Source organism: Hetaerina americana, unplaced genomic scaffold (assembly GCF_022747635.1).
Source record: "Hetaerina americana unplaced genomic scaffold, ioHetAmer1.1.p SCAF_3, whole genome shotgun sequence".
Taxonomy (NCBI): Eukaryota; Metazoa; Arthropoda; class Insecta; order Odonata; family Calopterygidae; genus Hetaerina; species Hetaerina americana.
This window is the reverse complement of record NW_027286874.1, coordinates 88,754,245-88,777,646: the sequence shown is the minus strand read 5'-3', so window position 1 is coordinate 88,777,646 and position 23,402 is coordinate 88,754,245. Positions and strand designations below refer to the sequence as shown.

The 23,402-nt window shown below is 39.3% G+C and overlaps 1 protein-coding gene across 1 annotated transcript in view; it reads left to right on the top strand.

Annotated features, from left to right (window-relative positions):
* Window positions 1-23,117, top strand: part of LOC139690177 (transforming growth factor-beta-induced protein ig-h3-like) — a 186,274-nt gene extending 163,157 nt beyond the window's left edge. The window contains exons 8-14 of the mRNA XM_071587452.1: window positions 246-491; window positions 1,252-1,389; window positions 2,286-2,401; window positions 11,880-12,070; window positions 15,540-16,230; window positions 21,616-21,738; window positions 22,633-23,117. Of these exons, the coding sequence (XP_071443553.1) occupies window positions 246-491; window positions 1,252-1,389; window positions 2,286-2,401; window positions 11,880-12,070; window positions 15,540-16,230; window positions 21,616-21,738; window positions 22,633-22,716 (1,589 nt within the window). The 3' untranslated portion in view covers window positions 22,717-23,117. The remainder of the gene's footprint in view (window positions 1-245; window positions 492-1,251; window positions 1,390-2,285; window positions 2,402-11,879; window positions 12,071-15,539; window positions 16,231-21,615; window positions 21,739-22,632) is intronic.
* Window positions 23,118-23,402: the final 285 nt, after the last annotated feature.

The following is a 23,402-nucleotide window of genomic DNA, read 5'->3' as shown; positions in this document are numbered from 1 at the left end:
TACTCTAAAAGATAAACTGCCACTTCATATATCTTAAATCGTTCGCGGATTACATATCATGCTGAGGGGAGGGTTGGCCTGGAAACAGTGATGCACTCATCCACCGTGAAATCAAAAATGTTCCTGCGCCCCTTAGAGAGATCCCCAGGTTGAGGGACATAATCGTTCGCCCTTTATAAACCAGGTCGTCCTCTTTAGAGTTGAGACATGCTTCGACCGAATCTTTCGAACATTTCTTCTTGCAGCGCTGGTCGAGAACCACATCCTGGCTCATCCGGTGTGCCCCAGCACGATAACCGGGGAGCAGAAGTTGAGGACCATCTCCGTCAAGGGTGGGAAGCTGAAAATGGAGTGCCATACCCCTCGCAGGGGCGGCCACTGGGGCGAGATATCCATGAGGATCATCGAGGGCCAGAAGCTGCCCAAGGAGTTCTCATTGTCCCAAAATGGACCGCTCTACATGGTCGGGAAGGTGGTCCTCCCAGACAGGGGTGAGTTGGAGGGATCCCTCGGTTGGCCATCAAAGCCAATATTTCCACTCATCTAAAGAATGTATAATTAATTTAATTTATTCATTATTAAGTTTTCACTCTTTTAATTTTTTCCGTAGTGGTCTACCAGATTGAAGTTCGCATATTAATGAGCGTTCCCAACGAGGAGAAACTTTATTTTTGAGACATTTTCTTAAATAATAGTCACCTAAAGGTATTTCTTCCAGACATGTTTACCTCTGGACAGAAGGCCTTCTCGGTAAATCTTTTTCTGAAAACTTAATCGGAATATATCTCCTTGATCGTTTGAGGTACTTTGACTAAATTTCTAACGAATTGAAATAATTGTACGTATAAACTTAGAGACTTTTGGAGCTACGGAAGTCTTAGTACTGAATGTTATATGTAGGTTTACCTAGGACTTTACCATTGAAAAACATTAGCTCAGTTAGAATTTAGTTATAGCTGACAAATATTTCCGAAATATTTTCGTTTGCAATGATACAAACTTTCATTCCCGGGTAAAAACAGTTTTGATACAAATGAAATTATAATTATATTATACCGAACCGCTGTAAGATACACTAATAATTACTAAAAAAGTAATTTTGTTTGAAATATCTGTAAATGGTTTGGTGTAAAGTCAGCATGACTAGTAAAATACGCCTACAGTGCAACGTATATAGATAAGCATAGACTATTTTACATTTAACGAGGGTCGGGCTTTGATTAATATCCGATCCTTATATTTTTATTACAGCCAAGACTCTAATGCAGCTAATCGAACGAGAGGACCTGAAAGAATTCCTAAAAACGATTCGCTATGCTGGCCTTGATGATACGCTGGAGAACTTCGGGGATTTTACAATTTTCGCTCCTTCGAATGAAGCGATGAAAGGTTAGCTTCCTGCCATAGAAAAGTAATTGAGGGGATGTGAGTTCGTCGCAATGCACTGTATAAATCATTGCATGGATTTCAATTTCTATTTTCTATGATTTTTACATTTTTTTCCGAAGATTCATCATGAAATAATATGTAATCATGGCTCAAGAAAAAAATAAAGTTTTAATTGCCCATTATAATAATTTAAAAAATTTTCATAAAATATGGGGCATCTCATTAAGAAGTTACAGTTTATTTTTAAGCTGATTACGTACTGAATACAATTTTATTCAAATAAATGGATTCTTGTTGTGCTCTTTGGAAACAAGAGCATCTGTAGGATAAACGTGTCAAATTTGTGTTCGAACAAGACCTCGTTGCAAAAGTTCTTTTCCCAACCTTTTGCTGATTTTTAATATTGCTACTTAATTTAGGCAGTTTAATGCCTTATGAATTTTCATTTTATTAATTTGCTGTTCCTTTTATCATAAAGTTTCATCTCAACTGATCTGAGTTTAAATTTTCCGGAGGAGTTGCTTAATCATAAAGCAAAATTAATTGTTTTCAATGCCGTTTTTGGAAAAAAAGATTTAAATAGTACTCACTTTAATCGCTAATGTCGTCTGCGTTGAACATTAAAGCAATGAATATGTCTGCCGCTGAAAAAGCATGGCAATTTACGATATAAAGCAATTAGTGCTTCATGGACGGACATTATCATATGTTTAAATTGAGGATCTCAGTCTTTCGGACTCCAGAATTCGCGCTCTGAAATATTTCTCATCGTGGCAGTGATCCCTCCTGCTCCGAATGCAGTGAACATCTAAATGCTTTCAATGAGGTGACGCAGAAACGATTTTGTCGACCGATGTGCAATGATCTTTTTTAACACCCCCTTAATCCTTCCGCAGCCATTCCCAAGTCGGCTCTTGAAGAAATGAAGACTAACCAAGCCAAAGCAAGGAAGTTTGTGCTGTACCACGGAACTCCAGGTCGGCTGAAGACGGACCAGGTGGCCCACCAGCAGGTGAGCTAGAATCGGTGTTGGCGGATTTCCAAATGGCTATAATGCATCTGGAAAGGCGGGCAGGTGCGTCACTCGTGTCGAGTTAGTGGCTGTGTTGGGCACATAAATTACCAAAGACTTCGCCCAGCACTTTTCACCTCGCTCGTCCTGCTCCACAATTTGGATCCAATCTTTCATTTTCAATAATTTTCAATAAGCTTTATCCAAAGTGTCAGGGAGGGTTTTTCTTGTAATTAGAGGATCTGTCTTCCATGGAGGGGTGGATACTCGGAAGAATGAGTGCGGTGATGGAGTTTATGAAGCTCCACACTCGTCAGACTCGTATATCGAGACCTAAACGTAAAATTGATGATATGAAGTCAAAGATTTTTAACGTCAGTATAAATAATAAATACTGCCCCTGCCTGTAGAATCCATTCGCTTCCGCATGGGTGTATCTTTAGATCTACGAGATCTCGATAGAGCTGTGAGGATTTTTTTAGGTTATGGAAACAAAACCAAGGGGTGTTTTCAAGGCGCATATTTTACATTCAGTGAAAGATAATTCACATCGTCATTGTGCGGATTTTCAGAGATAAATTGCTCTATATATATATACATATATATATAACATTTGGAAGGCACAATAGAACACAAAATAGATAACACTGAAAAGGACTAACATTGTAGATTGATTGAGCTTTCAGCCTTCCCCGAGGCCTTCTTCAAGTAAGACTGCAGTCTGAGCACAAGAGAAGGCCGAAAGCTCAAACAATCTACAATGTGAGTGTCCTTTTAAGTGTTACTATTTTATTTGTGTTCTATTGTGTCGCCCAAATATTATACTGCTCGTGTGAGTGTTTCTATATCATCGATATATATACATGTATATATATATATATATATATATATATATATATATATATATATATATAGGCGAGGTGTGAAGTGGAGATAGTTATGAAAGTTGGCGGGGAATTCCGAAAATCAATTATGCTTACGGACGATGAAGCTTTAGTTTGTTTCATTCAAGGGGTTTCAGTCATTGCTGATGATTTTTTTCCAAAGCGCCTCCGAGATAGTTAATCTGCTCTACTTGCTCCAGTTTATAAGTCCTATTTTTATATTTAACTTAGTCTTATTCTCGCATTACCTAAGTTTTGTTTACATTTATTCTCATCCCATATCTATCGCACTACTTTCCAAATGCAATGAGAAACGCTTTCAACCTCTTGGCTGACTAATTATCAAAACGGTCTTAATATATATTGTAAAATGAGATTAAATTTCATTAACACTAACTTGAATTCCCATCGACTTTCGCGATGTGAGTGACTGTTTCCGTGAACAAAACTCATTGAATCGATGAAATAATCTAAATACCGTCCTTCGTTTTCAATTATGAAAACGCTTGGTCACCTATTTAGTTTCCACATAGTTATTTCTTTTTTTAATCCTTTTCGAGTGGTGAGTGCGCATTTTTGTCAGCTGGTGACTTCAATACTCCACACTTGGCGTTCAACTGTAGTTCGGATTTGAAGTCATTTCGCTTGTCATCCTCCTCTCATCGTCCTTCTTCTTCGTACACCCGATTAATGTCGCGCTCATTTCCCCATCAACCACCATGAAAGAGGCTCTTTTGTCATTGACTCAAAAGTAGTCAAGGTCTCACACGAATTGTGTTTGTACGCATTCATGTCGATGAATCAAAGGCATTCTTCGGTAGCACTGTAGATCATTATTTATTTTCAAATGCGTTATCCGACGGCCGCGTGATAACTCGACATGAAAGGCCATGTCACAGCACTTGCTTCGTAGCTCCCGTTGTCTGATGGAGGTGAAAGGTGTAATCACACACACCCTCGAGGAAATTGCATCGCTTGTCGGCTCCTTTTAGAAATATTAGTCTATCTCAGCAGGCATATGTTCGAGAAAGACTCGTTCTGGTTCATGAAACTTGTTAAAAATTGACGATACTTTTTCACAGGTTGTAGGGCTAATCAATCCATCAGGAGATTTCAGTATACTTGCACTTTGTGTTTGGTAAATACTCGTACCTTATGAGAATTATTACTTTTAATACGGTTGATGTTGACTTCTTTATTATAATGCTCGTATTTATTCGGTGGCGAAGATTATTTTAACATGAGCTTTCATTGTTATATCTTACGTGAATTCTCATTGAAAAAATATCACTAGTGCAAAATGTTTTGGTATTCAAAATGTATTCCCTGATAAACATCTTTCTATGGAATATTAAATTTCCTAGAAGGGCAGAACTATTTAATTTTTAATCAAATCTATACCTAGTTACTCTAATTTCATAAAACACGATTTTTTACATTAAATTAGGTTTCTATTTGCTGGACCTCTATCAATTTGAAATAATAATTTTAGATTGAAAGACAGTTGATAAACACCTGTTCGAAATGAGGACCATTTTGTACGCTAATTATCGTTCAAATCGCTAGTGCAAATTATTTAATAACATTCCACTTGTATATGTGAATGGACGAGCTCGCGCGTGAAGCTATCATGCGTTTTAAAAAACAAAATACCGACTTAAATAAATTGTCGGCATTGAATGGAAGGTTTCATTTTGCCTGAATTACTTCTAGGGATTTAGATTTCATTCGTGTACTTTTAGAGTATCTTCTAATAATGTCGAGCTGTTTTCTCATTTACTTAATTTTTGTAGCAGGTAATTTCATGTCTTTTACGTCATGATTCCAACATAACATCCTTGAATGCAACCCATTGAATTTTCAATTGTTTGAAGCTGTAAGTTGACTGTAGTTCCGTTCTCAAAATCATTGTTTCAACTTGCAAATACATGCGTTAGGTTAATCGTAAAGACACGCTTAGAAAGTAAAAATAATCATTCCAAAATTCTAATTCCTTGGAAAATTGCAGGAATAATTTTTTGTACGCTAACTAATTTTCCTTGATTAAATTTTACACACTTACATGTATATACTTGAACTCGACGTATACATCTGTTAGGGTTTACATTTTAACTGTTCTGCGTAACAATTATTTACAGTGTCTTGGTCAAATCATAATTATATATTTTTAATGGCCTCCATTTTCAAAACTGTTTTTTTTCCATACAGTTATTCACTCGGTTTTCCAAGGCAATTCTAAACATTTGGGAATCCCTGAAATATATAAATGAAATTTTCTTTTCGTATCCAAGCCGTGTCTAATACTGCAAAGGTATTTTATAAAGATCATTCCACGTAAGTCAATATTACCTTTGTAACACCATGAATGAGTTACGATGCTCAATAGTTTGTAAAGAATAAAACAAAAATTTAAACCACATGACGAAAATATTGAAATATTAGATAAACTTGATAATTAAGATTAAAATAGACCCTTAATCTTGACGCATGAATGTAACTGGAAAATAGGAGAGGGTTCTTGAATGAAAATGGTTATAAGTTGCCAGCTACTCTCGGGAAACCTGAAAAACAACATTAATGTATGCTAATATTGACTGATTTAAAGTATGTGAATATGTTGGCCTTGAGCAGTCTTCCTGGCCATCGTCATGCCCCCCGCTCCACCATGACGTCCTCACTCAGTGGTTCTGATCTTTTATCTGCCGGCTTTCATGCCCTATACGGAAATAGAACCCACGACCTCTGGGTTAGTCAACCCACCATGCTCAGTATTGCTACCTTCTGCTCAGGGTGTAATTGAAAATAAAAATAATTTTCTCTTTTCTAATAAGTAGTGCTTAACTCTGGATGTGCCCATATTGAAGAGGTCAGTTTCAAAAGGAAGCCATCTTGACAATGCAAACAATAGAGCTATTGGCAAGTAATTACAATCGAAAATTGATAACTAATTGGCATTTTACCGTTGAAGGTAGGTTTTAGGTAGCCACAGACTGATCTTCTCTAATATTCTTAGCTTCTATTTTTGCAAGGAATCCCCTGCACGCCATATTACAATAAACTGATCTTCATTTCCCCGTACAAGTACATTCCCTCTGCATTTCGTCCAACATGCCTATCATATTTCTAGCCTTTCTTCAACTTCCTGATGTTCTTCTCTCTATCACAGTCTTCAAGAGTCGCTTGCTTAATGATCTCCCGTCTATTACAGTCTTCAAAATCCCATCGCCAATCAAAATACTCTTAATTCATCTTTCCTGCCTCCTTTGTATTTCTTCCGACTATCCTCTCTCCTCTCCCACCATGCCTAACACATAAAGACAATGTCAAGACAAGTCTTTTTGTGGAAGTGCAAAGTTTCCTTTTTTAACCTCATCATGAAGGAATTCCACAAAGTTTAACCTGAAACTGTTACTTTTACCTGGTTGTATTCCATGTTCCTATCTACTAGTGGCTTAGTTACTGCTATAGCTTCCCACACACCTCTCCCATTACTGAAAACAAACTGACCGCCCCATAAAATCATTGTCCCTAGATCTCCCTTGCCTGTGACGAATAATGGACTTTCGATTAAATATCTCTTATGAGCGAGATCTGCCCTCATGAATTGAAGGGTTTCAGGCGTCACTTTGTGGAAGCGATTCATTTCACAAAATAAATACTTGGTTATTCCGCATATATTTTTTATTTAACACGACCAGGGTTTCGACTTACAAAGCCTGATAATGACCAACCAAACCGACCTTCGGGTTGATTACTGTGTTATATATATATATAATATATATATATATATATATATATATATATATATATATATATATATATATATATACACCCCTCCCCGGACTACAACCTTGACGTGGTGGAAGGGCTTGTGCGTCCCAATGACCCCTAGAGCTGTGCTGGCAGGAGTAATGATAATTGCTCCTGGTAGGGTCACCCATGCCAGATAGGTCGAAGGTTAGGAGCCAGACGAAAGGTAGTCCACGCAGCGTCTGTTCCTCAGTGAGGCGGCTGCAATGGCGTCTGACCCCAGTGGGGCGGCCAGTAAGTGATGGTGTCACGTTAAAAACACTTTCGAGGAAGGCAATGGGAAACCGCCTCAATTCTCTTTCCCGAGATAAATATGATGGTCACTACAAAGATTTTGAGTCCTGGCAACTACGGGGCTCGGCCCGATCGGCCGTGTGTCGTGCCTGGCAGCGGGGGAGTCAAGGCTTCCGCGGTCGTCATCCCACGAAACCCTTGCAATGGAAAACCGGCAGCAGTAGGACAGAAGACGCAAGAGAAGAAGACCAAGTTAGTTAGAATAGGATGTGGAATTTTAGGAAAATGATGAGGACAGGGAAATTGGAGAATGTTAAGCGAGAGATGGAAAGAGGAAAAATAGATACTTAAGGTCTATGCGAGGTGAGATGGAAGGATAGCGGGGATTACTGGAGTGATAAGTATAGAATAATATACAGCGGCGGGGACGAGAGTCAACGAGGGGTTGCCATAGTATTAAATGAAGAGGTAGGGAGAAGCGTAGTCAACATAGAACAGGTAACGGATAGAATACTACTAGTAGAGACAAAAGCAGAACCGACGAACTTGGTTATTATTCAGGTATACATGCCACCGAGCAACCATAAGGAAGAAGTGGTCGATAGGATATACGATCAGTTAGAGGACGTAATCGCGTGTGTTCCTGCAGGGAAAAATTTCATAGTGATGGGGGATTGGAATGCGACGGTAGGCGAAGGAAGAGATGGTGACGAGGTCGGGGACTACGGATTAGGCACGAGGAATGACCGCGGGGAGAAAGCAGTTGAGTTCTGCAGGAGACAGGGGCTAGTCATCACCAACACTTGGTTTAGACACCACAAAAGACGCAGGTATACATGGAAAATGCCAGGTGACTTAGAAAGATATCAGCTAGATTATATTCTGGTTAGACACAGGTTTAGGAACAGTGTGATAAATTCGCACAGCTTCCCGGGAGCGGATGCGGACTCTGACCACAATTTAGTTGTGATGAAATGTAGCGTCCGCTTCAAAAAGATAAGGCAGGGGCGGCGAGTTAGAAAATTGAATGTAGAAGCATTTAATGGTTTGAAATGGAAGGAATACCAACAGGTGGTAGAGGAAATCATGGAGGATGGTAAAGAGCTAAGTACTATCGAAGAAAAATGGGAAAGTATCAAGAAAGTGTTGTCTAAAGCCGCGGAAGACACTATTAGAATCGTTAACGCTAAAAGCACTAGGAAACCATGGATTACGGATGAGATGATTACAAAGATGGATGAGCGGCGAAAATGGAAGAATATAAATACAGAATCAGGCAAAATGAAGTACAAAGAATTGAACAATAAATTGAGGCGGGCAACAAATAAAGCAAAAGAAGCATGGTGGAAGACGCAGTGCGAGGATATGGAAAGTTTGCAGAGGAAGGGTGAAATTGGTGCCCAGTTCAGTATAGTTAAATCTTTATCGGGAAGTAAAAAAGGAAGATCTATGCTAACAGTTAGAGATAAGGCGGGTAAGATAATAGTTGACACAGGAAAGATCCAAGAGAGATGGAAGGAATATATAGAAGAATTGTATAGTAAAGAACTCCGACCAAAAAAGTTAGACATTGAAAAAGAACATGACGTAGAGGGAGATAGCTTAGGCACAGGCATACTAGACGATGAGATAGAAAGGGCATTAAGGGAGATGAAGCTAAATAAGGCCGTGGTGGGTGGATAACATTCCCGCGGAACTACTGAAATGTTTAGGAAAATGTGGGAGGAAGAGGCTATATGGGCTTATTCGTAGTATCTATGAGGAAGGTATCTTGCCGGAAGACTTTGTGAGATCAGTTTTAGTTCCTATTCCGAAAAAGGTAAAGGCTACATCATGTGAGGACTACAGGACAATAAGTTTGAAATCCCACGCAGCTAAAGTTGTTCTCAGGATCATAAACAAAAGGATAGAGAGTCGGGCAAATGATTACTTAGGGGATGATCAGTTTGGGTTTAGGAAGGGGAGAGGTACGCGTGATGTCATTGCAGCAATGAGATTATTAATCGAGAGGAATATGGATTACAAACAGGAGGTATTTTCCTGTTTCGTAGATTTCGAAAAAGCGTTTGATAGAGTGAATTGGGGAAAACTAATGAGTATATTGCAGATAATGGGAATAGATTGGCGGGAAAGGAGGCTAATCCGCAACATGTCTCAGACTGCTCAGGTGCGAGTGGGGAACGGGGAGTCCGGATGGGCAGTGTCAGGAGGAGGTGTAAGGTAGGGTTGCCCATTATCACCGTTGCTGTTCAACCTGTATGCAGAGGAAATGATTAAAGAGGAATAAGAAGAACTGTAGGTAGGAATGAAAGTGGGCGGGGTATTCGTAAAATCAGTTAGGTTTGCTGATGAACAAGCTTTAGTTTGTCAGTCAGCCAAGGGGTTGCTAACATTGCTGAGTGAATTGTAAATTCAGTGCGACAGGTATGGGATGAGAATCAATATTAATTAAACAAAGGCTATGCGATTTTCTAGAAAGAAAAGGCTAAGCTTAACATTAAAATACGAGGGCAAAAACTAGAGCAGGTAGAACAGTTTGCGTATCTCGCAAGTGTTTTGGACCAACACGGTCAAAGTAGTAGGGATGTAAGGAGAAGAATTGCGCTAGGCAAAGAGGCTTTCTCAAGGAGGAGGGAGTTGATGTCGGGGACTTTGAGTAAGGATGTTAAGAAAAGACTCGTAAAAACTTTGGTATGGAGCGTAGCTATGCATGGTGCGGAAACGTGGTCATTGAAGCAGGAGGATAGATGTAGACTGGAGGCTTTTGAAATGCGGGTGTGCAGAAGAATGGAGAAGGTGAAATTGACCGAGAAGAAAACAAATGAGGAAGTATTTGGTAGGGTGGGTGAAGAGAGGGGTTTGTTGGGAGAAATCCTTTTGAGGCAGGAAAAGTGGATGAAGGAGGTGTTGACCGGCAGTGGGATGTTGAAGATTGAGCGGAGAATGTTGGGCAAACGAGGAAAGGGAGGGAACAGGATAGGGATGTTGGACGGGATGAAGGTAGAAAGGAAGTACTCAGAGCTGGAGAGGGACCTGATGTAAAGTAGGATGTTGTGTTTTGCTAGGGGTCACAAATTATATAATTAGTAATTATGTCCATCCAAAAACCTACCTTAACCGGTAGATTACCTCATAATATATTTATATTAGTTGTACATATAACACTTTTTGTAAATCTCACGAACATGAATAATAAGGAAGGTAAGGAAATAATAAGGGAAGTTCTGTCCCTCTCTTCCTTGATGAAGGTGGCTGCGACCACCGAAAATTCGAAAGTTAGTGAGTCCCTTTTTATGTGTTTTTCTTTTTTTGTATGTGTCCACTAGTGCTAAATTTTATACATTACATATATATATTTATGTACAACATTTGAAAATCTTATACTTTCTGAAATGTTAGTGTCCTTTTATTTTTGTGCTCTATTGCGCCCTCCAAATATTATATCGCTCTCGAGAGTGCTTCTATACAATCGATATATGTGTGTATGTATATATATATATATATATATATATATATATATATATATATATATATATATATACTGTACCCATATACCTGTATGTATATATATATATATATATACACACACACATATGTATACATACATATGCATGGGTATAGATATAAGGAAAAGGGATAGGAATACAAGTAAAACACATGAATTATGGGCAAGGTGGAATCGAGCGGATCACAAGTTTTTCGTGAAAAGGTTTCCTTGATCGGGACTTGAACCACGGAACTTTCGACTTGCCGGGCCGATGCTGGCCGGGAGGCATTAATGACTACATTGTAACAATAATCAAGAATATATTTGTGATCAAGTAAAGGATTAACCAAAGCGAAAACAACTCACTTCACTATGTTGGTGACCCCAGCCACCTTCATCAGAGTATGATGAGTGATTGCCGAGTGACTCTTCGTACTCTGATGAAGGTGGCTAGACTACCGAAATATTCAATTGAGTTGTTTATTTGTTTTCTCTTTTGTTAATATTTCTTAATTTTTTCTTTTAACTATATACGTGTATGTATAGTAAAAAGAAAAAAAATATTATTATATTATTTCTATGTATGTATGTATATAAATAGTTAATTATATATACAGGGTGTGGAAACATAACTTCATTTTTTATAATGAAAAATCCCTTTAAAACAGGAAGTTATTCTGCCGCATCCGGTAGTTGAAAGAAAAAATATATATGCTCGTGGATCAAAGACGCATATGTATATATACACACACTCATACATATTAGGGAAATAAGTAAAATATAACTATAGCATGACAGAACACGACGAAGACAATTACGCATTTTTGTGAGTGTCCGTATATAAACATCCGGACACACAAACATCTGAGTCCAAAACCATTAGTCAAATGGTTTTACCATGGAAACTAGAATCCCCACCCGAGTGCGTGCCAACTCGTGTGACTACTTACATCGTTTTGGCTGGTTTCCTCGAAGTATTATCGATTCTATTAATAATGGTATGTGAATTCGTTCTCTGGGCGATTGGATCAATACAAATATGGATATGCATGTCTCCTGCAAGGTGGTGATGTCGCTGGACGAGGAGAATCCCCTGAGACTCCAGGTCCTCCGCAAGGCGGTCGGCGTTGAGAACGCGCTCATCAACAAGGGCAACATGGAAGGTCTCAACGGCGTTTTGCACGTCATCAGCCGCCCCCTCTTCCCGGCCAACCGATCCGCAGGCGACCTGTTGCGCAACAACGGCAACTTCAGGTGAGACGCCTTCTCCCAATATTTGTCCACGTGTTATCCCTACAGCCAAAATATAATGTGGGACTCTCGTGTTGTTCGTTTCCCCCTCCTACCCCCGCAATCTTTCCCTCCATCCAATTCCCACGCCCAAAATATTTCCTCCCTGCGAACATGAGCATCGTAAAGTTGAAAATAGACCCATCTCCAAATATTATCACATACGATCTGGGCGAATTGTGAATTTAAGTGCACACTTAGGTGTGGGTCTTTCCTGGAAAGGCATCATAGTGACCCCAACGCATTTAAAGAAAAGACTCCTGCCTGATGTGTTATTATGCTATTATTCCTTATGATTTATTTTATTTTATTTATTTATATATACCCTGCAAGCCACCGCTAGGTGTGCTCGTAAGGCGAACCTTAGGTGCAGGCGAGCCACTACGGAGCCACAGAAATGATTGGTGAAAGAAAAATACTAATCCGCACACGTGGGCACTTCTGCCATGACTGCTACCAGGGGATAAGACATCTTAAGGATAAGGACATAAGGATATGACAATAATGGATTTATCAATAAATATACTCTGCAAGCCACCGTTAGGGTGTGAATACACACCAGAATAATTTTACCCGAACATGACCCTACCGCGGTCGAACAATGTTCTTCTGATCCCCTATCATTCGTGGAAAAAAGGACACCTTAAATCTATTTGTTCTACACTTGATCTCCTTGATTTTATTGACATGATCTCTCCTACCGTATTACGATTGGGGTAATAATACATTTTCAACATCACCACTAATGAGACCTCCTTCCATTTTATGCAAGAGCTTCAATCTGTAATTTAACCTTCGCTCCGTGAGTGATTCCCAGCCCAGCTGCTCTAATATTTTGGTTACGCTACTAAGTTTATCATAACAATGTTTTACAAATCTAGTTCCTCTATGAAAAAACTGCCCTTTCTGATTCTTGATTACTATGGAGTATTGCGTGGTCATTTAGTTCACCTTCGTGGAAAAAAAAGGATTAGCTTCTTAAACAAAAAACTATAAAATAGAATAAAATACATAAAATTATAGAATAAATCACCCCTCTCTCCAAACATTACCTAAGACAAAATGAACTCATCGTATGCTCCCACCTCTTTTGGCTGACTACGGTACTGCGCAAGTACTCCGAGCCAATCAATAAACCTCTGATCGCAGGTGGGGACGTCACTCCCCGCCGAGGGCTTAATGCCAGCATGTGGAAGTGTAACAAAATGTTCTGCTGTTATACAGTCCCTTCAAAGTGTATTCTCTTCAAGGTCGGGTTCTCTTGCTTAAGATGTCCTCACTCGCAAGGTCTGAATGCCAAAACTCTTCGATAGCAGCAGAACGATTTTGTAGGTGGTAGGAAAACTCATAAAATTTCAAACGAAATGATAAAGTTTTCAATTTTTGATGATCAAAAAGTTCACAGATTGTTTATAAATTGCATGGGAAGCTAGTATCGGCTGTAAATATTGCCTGTTTTAACTGCGTGACGTTCGTTTTAAATACGAAAATTCACTACTGTTTCCCAATTTTATTTTATTTCATTTATCATTTAACGTGACGCTTGTAATATGATGCATACATCATCTGCTTAATTTCAGTTCCAAATATTTTTCAACAAAATTCTTATTTTATCTGCCTTTCTTTCCTGCTAATTTAATTAGACCAACCGAACCTCGGGAAGCAATTCGGTTGATATAACAGGTGAGAGTAGAGCTCACCTGTCAAATCGAATAGGCTCAACGGCGTGTGAAATTCACAAATCAGGATGGGGGAGAGGGTAATTATTTTCTCTATGCTGCCTGTGGTTTTCCAAAGTATCCGAAAGTTTTGATGAAGATGAGAACGCCCAGAGGCATCACCCGGGCCCTCCGGTATGTAATCGTGCCCATCGTTTTGACCACTAGACTATCAAGCCCTTTTCATTGAATGACCTTTTGATGGGAACAAAATTATCACTGATTTGTAAGAAACTTAAAATATGAAAAGAAACGTGGCTCAATCGTTTAGCAATAGTTTTTCCCAAGGTACGTTACTCCAGTTTTAGTTTTTTATGCGACTTCGTAAAGGTAGAGGTTATTCTAAAACCGTTAAGCTTCGCAAGTGGTAATAGTAGATGGTTAGGAATAGTTACATCTGAGTGCATATATTTGCAATAAATCGAAAACTAGTGTTTGCAAATTTAGTTTTTTCATTCATATCGCGACAGAAAGAATGAATTAGAATTACGTTTGAATTTTGGGAAGGAAATATACGTATACTGTCGCCTAAGCCCCCTATCTAAGGCAAAGTTTACATGTATAATCAATGTAGTAGCGAGTACTGACATTTTTAAAGAAGAATGATTTGTGTTTATACGCTTTTCTTTAGGAGACCCATTTTTGCTCTCACGCATATTATGTTGGTGATAACGATTACTCCATCGATCCCCGAAGAACCAACTTTGCAATAAATGATTGATTTAATCAATGATTGGTTTACTCTGGTTCTGAACCCTGGAATGCAATCACTGATCGGTATTTTTAAGTTACAAATTCTTGATTCCATCGCGATAGGCTTACGCTGTTTTAAGTGAAAATGAATCACTATTTATTATGTTAAATAATTCATAGGGCTTCATTTTACCATTAAAGAAGCTAGAATATTGCTACTAATTCCAGACATCTTATCCTCAACAGTCATCCAAAACTCCATTCTGTTAATGACAATAAAAACACATACATGATTCCCGTGAAACAATAGCAAGTACTTAATTATTTTGTATTAAAACTTTCTTGTGTTGTCTTGCTATGTTCCAGGAGTAACATGTTATTATTAACATTGTGATAATCAATGAAAAGTTAAAATAGAATGGGAGCTTACATCTAAAATATATAAATGCGTCACTTCAAATACTCCCAATGGAAAGCCTTCTTGCATATATCTTAGCTGTCGTGATAAGTATCGTAAAATACTATAAAATTCATTGTATATTAATTGGAATTTGTTAACTATTTTGGAGTGTCTTAATATTTTAACATACATGGCTGTAACAGACTGGAAACTACTATTACAATTATATTCAATGAAATTCCAAGCCACCTATATAATCCGAACGCTAAAACACAGGTTTAAAATATTTTCACGAATATTTCATCGATAATTATAATACTTTAAGTCGAATTTTGCGTAAATATCCCTATATCACATGGGTAAAATCTTTATTGCTTAATGTATGTGCAGGGCAAATACATCTTTTTCAAATTACGAATATGACGAATTCAAAGTCAAAACCATCCTGATTTTCCGAGTTTTGTCTTGGGAGAACTCGAGTATCTTAGTGAAATTGTTTTTCTGGCACCTTTAAAATATTTTTTTGAACTCACCTCAAGGGATATATTTTGGTATATGTATGTATTTTCTTATGGATTAAATATTACTTTCACTTTCAAAATTCTTCATCCCCGCGCGGCAGTATCTTCCTGGAGGCCGTTGGGAGGGTGATGGAAACGGCACCGAACGCCCTGGAGCTGGCCCCGTCGACGACCGCCTCGCCCCCGACGACCACCACGCCATCGAAGACCACCGTCCGGCACCACAGGCCACGGCCCGCCCACGCGTCCACCACGCCCTTCCCACCACCACCCCTCCACTTGCCCACCTTCCCCTCTCAGCAGCACCGCGGCGGCGCGGCCATGAGGGAGTGGGACTCAAGCGTCGGGCACCACCGACAGGGATCGCACCACTCGGCGCACCACACGGGCGGCCGCCACACCAACTATTCCTCCTTCGGCGCCTACCATCCGACAGCCTCCTACTTCACCAACTCCACCACCTTCAGCCACCACGGCGGCACGGCCTCTTGGTGGTCGTCATGGTACTCCTACTCGTCCTCCTCCTCCTCATCCTCCTCCTCATCTATGTCCTCGTCCTCCACCTACGGCTCCAACTCCTCCTCCTCCTCCTCCACCTCGTCGTCATCGTCCTTCGCCGCCTCGTCTTCGGGCGGTGCCGCGGCGTCCTTCCTGCACTCCTCAGCGGACTCGCCCGCCTCGCCCTCCAATCCCTCCTCCATCACCATGTTCGTGCCCACGAACGAAGCGTTCCACAGGCTGGGTCAGGAGAGGCTGAACAAAATGATGGAGGACATTCCGTACTTAACCAAGGTACTCTTATGCCTGCATGGGTGACATGTGAATGCTTTTGACGCCACTAACCACATTCACATGTAACGTGGCGAACCCACCGCAACAATCTACCCGAAAGTTTGGTCTTGATTGGAGAAGTTCAACTTGCACAATACCCCACCGTGGATGAAATTCACCGGTTAACAGGGTTCGAGTACGCTTCCTTTTTTGGGGAGTCTCCTGTAGTTTCCTAAGTTGATCTGTCACCTTAGAAATCGCAGCATGGGTATAACGCTGTATAGTGATGACGTACATGAATTGGCTGACATTAATGACAGTTGAATTCAAAGATACAACGAACAAAATCTCCCTCCATTTCAAAGTTTTGATGAGCCTATTCTTAACACCCATACTCCCTGTAACCAATTCCCTCCTCCTTGTGAAAACTTCTTTGCCTAACGCATTTATTCTTCTTCTTATAGTCCAACTACTTTAACCGTTGGTTCAAAACATTTCCAAGAGAGGGGTACTGTTCCACCTCCTTAAGTTTTTGTCCTCTTATTTTAAAGTTTAACTTAGCATTCCTCTTTTCCCAAAGCCTCATAGCCTTTGTTTTGTCTACATTTAGTATCACCCCATGACTATCACACTGACTTTTCAATTGGATCAAAGATATTTGCAACTTCTAGGTTGGCTGGCTAACTTAAGTTTGATCATCCGCAAATCTTCAGTTTTTTCCAAGCCCCTTCAACATTTTTCTCCGGGAAAATTCTGAACAGCACAGGTGATAATGGACACCTCTGCCTTACTCCTCCTCCTAGCACTGCCCATCCCGAATCTCCATCCACCACTCGCACCGGAGCAGTCCGAGATATGTTACAGGTTGCGGATAAGTCTTCCTGTCCCTCCAATCTATTCTGATTATCTGCAATAAGTTCATCAATTCTACTCAAGTCACTCATTCAAACGCTTTTTCAAAATCTACGAAGCAGTCCAATACAACCTGATTTTAGTCTATGTTCCTCTCTATTAGTCACCTGATTATTACTTTGGCATCACGTGTGTCTCTCTTCTTTCTGAACACAAACTGATCATCCCCGAAGTATACAGTTTCCCGCATCTACATCCTCTTTTTGAAGATCCTGAGTACCACTTAAGCTGCATGCAAAATTCTTTGTTATATAGTCGCATTCAGCACCTCGGTAGTCCAGGTGCAGAGCGCTGGACTACTGACCGGAGGGCCCGGGTTCGATTCTGGGCAAGCCTCTCTGGGCTCCACCCAAGCTATGTGATTTTTTGGGCACCAGCTCTTCCTGAGAAATCATAACCGGCACAAGGAAAGGAACTGGCCCCCAATGAACTTCACACGCCGTCGGGCTTAGTACTGGGTGAACTCTATCATTAGCAACCAAACCGACCTTAGGGTTGATTACTAAGTTTATGATTTATATAGTCCCATATGGCTACCTCTCCCTTTTTTGATAAAGGAACTGATCTGACTAAATCTTCCGGCGAAATAAATTTCCTCGCATAAATGTTAGGAATTAGTTCATACAAACTCTTTATATCCCGTTTTCTTATACCCTGTAGTGGTTCCGTGGGAATTTTGTCGACCCCACGAATTTTGATTTGATTATCCTTGCTGGCCGTTCTGCCTTGCCAACAAGTATGCCCGGATCTAAGCTATCCTCATCTACGCCATATTTTCTTTCTTTGTCAAGGCTTGCTGGTCTAATGTCCTTGCCTTATAGTACCTCCATATATTTCTTACATAACGTATATCTTGAATCTTCTTTATTTAAATTAATAATTTCCTAACTCTCCTTTGATTGTTATCACAGATTTTCCTTTCTTACTTGCGGAGATTGTTTTCACCCTCCTGTGTAGCGCACCAATTTCACCCTTCCTTTGTAAAATTTATTCCATATCCACGCAATGCGTCTTCCACCACACTTCTGTCACTCTGTTAGCTTCCCGCCTCAGTTTATTATTCAGTTCTTTAAACGTCATTCTGCCAAACTCTGTTTAAATTTATCCATTTCATTATCACCCCTTTTTTTAATCATTTCGTCCATGATCCATGGTTTTTTTTATTCTTAACTTATTTACTTTTCTTTTAGTTTTGTTTGCGGCTTTTGGTGTAATATTTTTATATGCTCCCATATTTTTCTCTCGTACCTAGTTCCTTTTCCTCGCTCTTGATTTTCTCTTCAGCCTGCTGATAATCTTTCTTATGGTTCCTCTCAGTACTTCTGAATTCCATTTCCTCTGCTGTCTTTCCTGTATTATCTTTTTGAAAATGACGTTACACTTAATTGGTGCTAAACTATGAACTAAACCTGCATGCCCTCCCGTGAAACTACGAATCAATCACGCTGTTTCTAAAGCTGTACCTAACCAGTCTAACTAATATCTTCCACCTATTGTGGTGTTTAAACCGTTATGCGTTATGGTTAATTCAAGTCTCCTGCAGAACTTTATTACTTTCTCGTTGCGGTCATTCCTTGTTCCTAAACCGTAGACCTAACCTCACTGCCATCACTACTTTCACCTGCCGTCGCGTTCCAATATATCAATATATATATATATATATATATATATATATATATATATATAATATATATATATATATATATATATATATTTATTTATTCCTATATATGGGTCGCGGTAGTTCAGTGGGTAGAGCGTGACCCGATAGACTGCTGACCGGAGGGTCCCGGGTTTGATTCCCGGGCAAGGCACTCTGGGCGCCTGCAGCTCCACCCAAGCTATGTAATTTTTCGGGTACCAGATCTTCCTGAGAAACCATAACCGGCACAGGGAAAGGAACTGGCCCCCCTGCCCTGATGTGTGAATTTCACACGCCGTCGGGCTTAGTACTGGGTGAACTCTACCATTAGCAACCAAACCGACCTTAGGGTTGATTACTGTGTTTATGGTTTATATATATATATATATATATATATATATATATATATATATATATATAATATACACACACATATATATATACATATATATATACCTGTATATATATATATATATATATATATATATATATATATATATATATATATATATATATATATATATTTGCGTGTGTGTATTTGTGAAGGAGTATGAAGGAATCATGGCAGTCTATGCAATTAGGAATTACAGCTTAAATTAATCAGAAGAGCGTAAAACTGTAGATAATATTACGAACGATAATACTAACTGCCAGAAAATAAGATATTACCATAAAGTTACAAATCGCCAATTACTCGAGGCTAGTGAACTAACGGGCCCTGCCACACGCCCTTCTGGTGGACTTTAGGGAAAGATGGATGTAAGTGTGAGGAGATTTTGATTTCGCGTCGCTTGAGGGAGTCCTTGAAGGGAGAAACAGAGTAGAAGGTGGTCGGGACACTAGTGGCAGTTCATAAACACGTAGATAATCCTACGCTCATTAGTTACACACGGGTGGGAAGAGGGGACGTGTCAAGAGATTACAAGGCCCTCATCTCGAGAAGAATTCCCGAAAGAAGACACCCGGCGACGAACATGTCGCCATCACCGGTCATCAATCAATTTTAATTCTGCTCTGATGCAGCTGTTCACTCAGTTCTTCTATCGACTAACATCACCATGTCTACATATTTCATACCCTTGACATCTGTCATTACATGGTTCACGTCTTCCTCTGCAGATTTTCCCGTTATCTTTTCTTTCGTCGAACTTCATCAAGCAGTTGTGTTTCAAAATGCATCTTATGGGGTAATAACTTCTTCTTTCCTCAGTTTTTAAGAACATCTTTCTTCTTCTTCTTCTTCTCCTCTCCGTTATCTATTCGATCCATCAATTTTATTAGCATCAATTTCCTGCAGTCCCACACTTCTCTTCTCTTTGCTTTCCTCTTAACGCTTCAACGTTGTTACGATGAACTGAGTAACGTATCTACATCATTGGAGGAGGTTTGCAAGTACCCACTGGGAAATAGAAATGCTTCCACTAGTCTCTTATCTACTGCTGTCATTATGCCTGACTTCCATAGAGAAACATGTTCCATAGGTTTATGTTTAAATGGATTACTCCCTGCTTCCAAGATTGTGTTACCGACTGTTATAGGAGTTTTGCTTCGCTCTCTGCATCTGGGCTATTGCACTAATCATTTCCTCCGTGCATCTTCCATTGTCGCTGACTCTGGTTCCCAAATAGCAAAACTCCTCTTATTTTGTCTTTTGCACCCTGTTTAAAATAATGTGCTTCCTTTTCTTTTTCTGCTACGGGCTAACATTTATGTTAGGTGCTTGCTTACCCTCAGTTGGTAACTATTAATCATCGTCTCTAATTTAGGCGCTTGTCTTATTTAAATCTCTCTTCCTCTCTCCGTCACAATAGTCGTGCCGTCGGAAAAACGTAACGTAGTACTTATTTTTGCCATGGATTCTTTGAAGCATCCCCTTTGAATCAAATTTATACTTTCTCGACGTATATGTTGAGGAGTGTGAGAGGGGTGAGAATAATGGGCGAGAATGCATTACCCTTCCTTACTCTTACGTTGGTGGATCCAGAGTTAATTAAACCCACCTGATCTTCATTTAGGTTTTGGACTACTCTTCGATCATTAAAAGAACATTTTTTTTAGAATAAGAATCATAAAAGATAAAACGGGACATAAATGGTACAACGCAGTTTTTATAAAATCATTGCAACGTCAAAGGCTATGACACGCTGATGATAGCAATAGATTTAAGAAGAAAAAGCCGATGAGAAAGCGAGGATGCTGAGTAAGTGCGGAAGATGAGGTAAAATAGAACCTCATGTCTCACGCGAATGGCGGTAACGATTATTTTTTTCGTAAGTTTTATTTCGAATAAATGTTGAGACATTCGGAAAGCGATTAATATACGTTCAAAGTTTCAAAAGTTTATCCGCCTCTCGGAGATATTCTCTAGAGTCGCAATTTGTCGAAAGTCATAACGCACTTGTAATTATGAAATGATAGCTTTAGCATGGTTCTTCAAATGACCTTCTTTAGGGAGGGGCATATTGGTGTTTCGACGAGTCGATGGAAAATATTCGAAAGAATGCGGAAGTCTTTCTTTCATAGCCATAATCAAATGTGCTGATTCTGGAGACATTCGTTTTCTCAGCACAATAAACAACTTTATCGCCAAGGAAAAAACAAAACTTTTTAATGTCGTTCATCGTAATTTCATAAATTCGATTTGGTGGGGCAATATATTAGCTCAAATATTTTACAGTTATTTTTCCAAAGATTTTTTATTTGCACGCGAATCACGTTTTCTCCGGAAATATTTATCATTAATTAAATAAGAAAATGTCATCCATCTTGCCCGATTGGGTGTTCATTCAACTGGTTCGAGTCGCACCCTGAGAGGGCAAAACTGATTCCTCATTTCGTTCGTTTGCTTGCAGACCATCAAGAATCACGTCTCCCAGAGCATGATGTGCTCGGATTCGTTCCGACCAGGACTCCACTACAACGTGCGAACGGGTCAAGATGCCCTCGACGTCATTCGGAAAGGGAAAAAAATAAAGGTGAGTGGCACCCGGGGGTTAGGGGACTCAGTTTGGTGCGTCCAAGCGTTGGGTATTTCCTTCTCGGCACCCTATACCTCAATCTTCCGGATTTTCAGACTTATAAACCTACTTCTTCTGGTATTTAAAGACTGGTAGTAATGGATTTAAGATCAAGCCAATGGGTTGTCATTGGCCAGATAACCTTTATTTAATCTTTTTATACGTAAGACACTTAGCTTTCATTCAGTTGTGATATAATATTTACGAAAGAGTTTGTTAGAAAATGATTTTGTTCATTACTGAATGCACCCAAATAGCCCCGATGTCTCTGGTTTATTATGATAAGGATGATTTTGAATAATTCTTTCTCGACGCTTTTAAAGCTTTCAATTTCATGTGTAATAAACCTTTGAATAATAAATATTATAACTCTAACAAGTTATTCATCATTTTATATCATTTACATTTCATTAGTTCATAATGTTACTCTCGTCGTGGTGATATTACTTTCTCCACTCCGCTATTTGGTGCCCTTCGCTGCTACGTAAAACATTTCACATTCCGGCTCTTAGTTTTGAGTATATGCCATTCGTTTACACTGATCGAGGACTTTCCAGAAAATATCAGTGGGTTTTTGGAAAAAACGGTCTCTTCAAATCGCAGAAACTGGTTGCCTAAAGGCTTCCTTTACTTCCGTGATCTCTTTCAAATGACCTTCAATCATATTTTGTTTTTCCTTTACTACATTCAAATGGGTTTATTTTTGTTGGTTTAACAAAACATATGTATGCGCGATTGAATAGAAAAGAGTCTCAATAATTATATACCAGGTAGTTATTACTATTAATTCATTTACTAAGTAGACTGATATTCGTGAGAACTCTCATGTAACTTCTCCAATTTGTGTTTCAGGTGAACGGTGCCACGGTGGTGAATAGTGATCTTATCAACAGCAATGGTGTGATCCACGTAATAGACAGAGTCTTACTGCCATGATCCTTGTCTTGTTGTAAAAATGCAGAAAGTTGCGTGAATTGCAGGAAGCAAGTGTAGACAAGCTGTGTGTAAGGAGCCAGCAAGGTTTTAACTCTTGTCCCCTTTGCCACTTCCACAGTGAATTGAGACTGAAATATCACGGAAACTTTGTGTTGCTTGCCTGATAATTATTATAATTATTATAGTTATTTATGATTTGCTTACTAATTAATTTTTACTTTCCAGCCGTATGAGTAAGTTAATATGATCAACTTTATTCACGCGAGAGTGATAAATCACTGGACTTAAAATTGACCTGTATAAAGAGAAGCCCAAACTGTATAGCAAGTCCTTTTAAGGTGATTTTTTTATTTAATCTAATTTTTCCATTTTTTAATATAATAAAAAAACCTGAATTTGGAGTTATTTCGTTTTTTTTATTCAACTGTGATATTGATGAGTGTAATTACAAAAAACAGGAAAAATAAATACGTCGGCAAGAGCAGCTATCACTCCCACACTACCATCCACGTGGTCACCACATCAGGAGTTTTCCACTGAGGAGACGTAGTAATTAAGCAATTACTCTAGATTAACTCATATTTAGAGCGGTAGGTACCTCTCAAACAAAAAGGACGTCTTCTCTCCTATAAAAACTACTGACTTCTTGAGCTACTGATCTTTAAAAGTAAAGATATTGTGTTTCC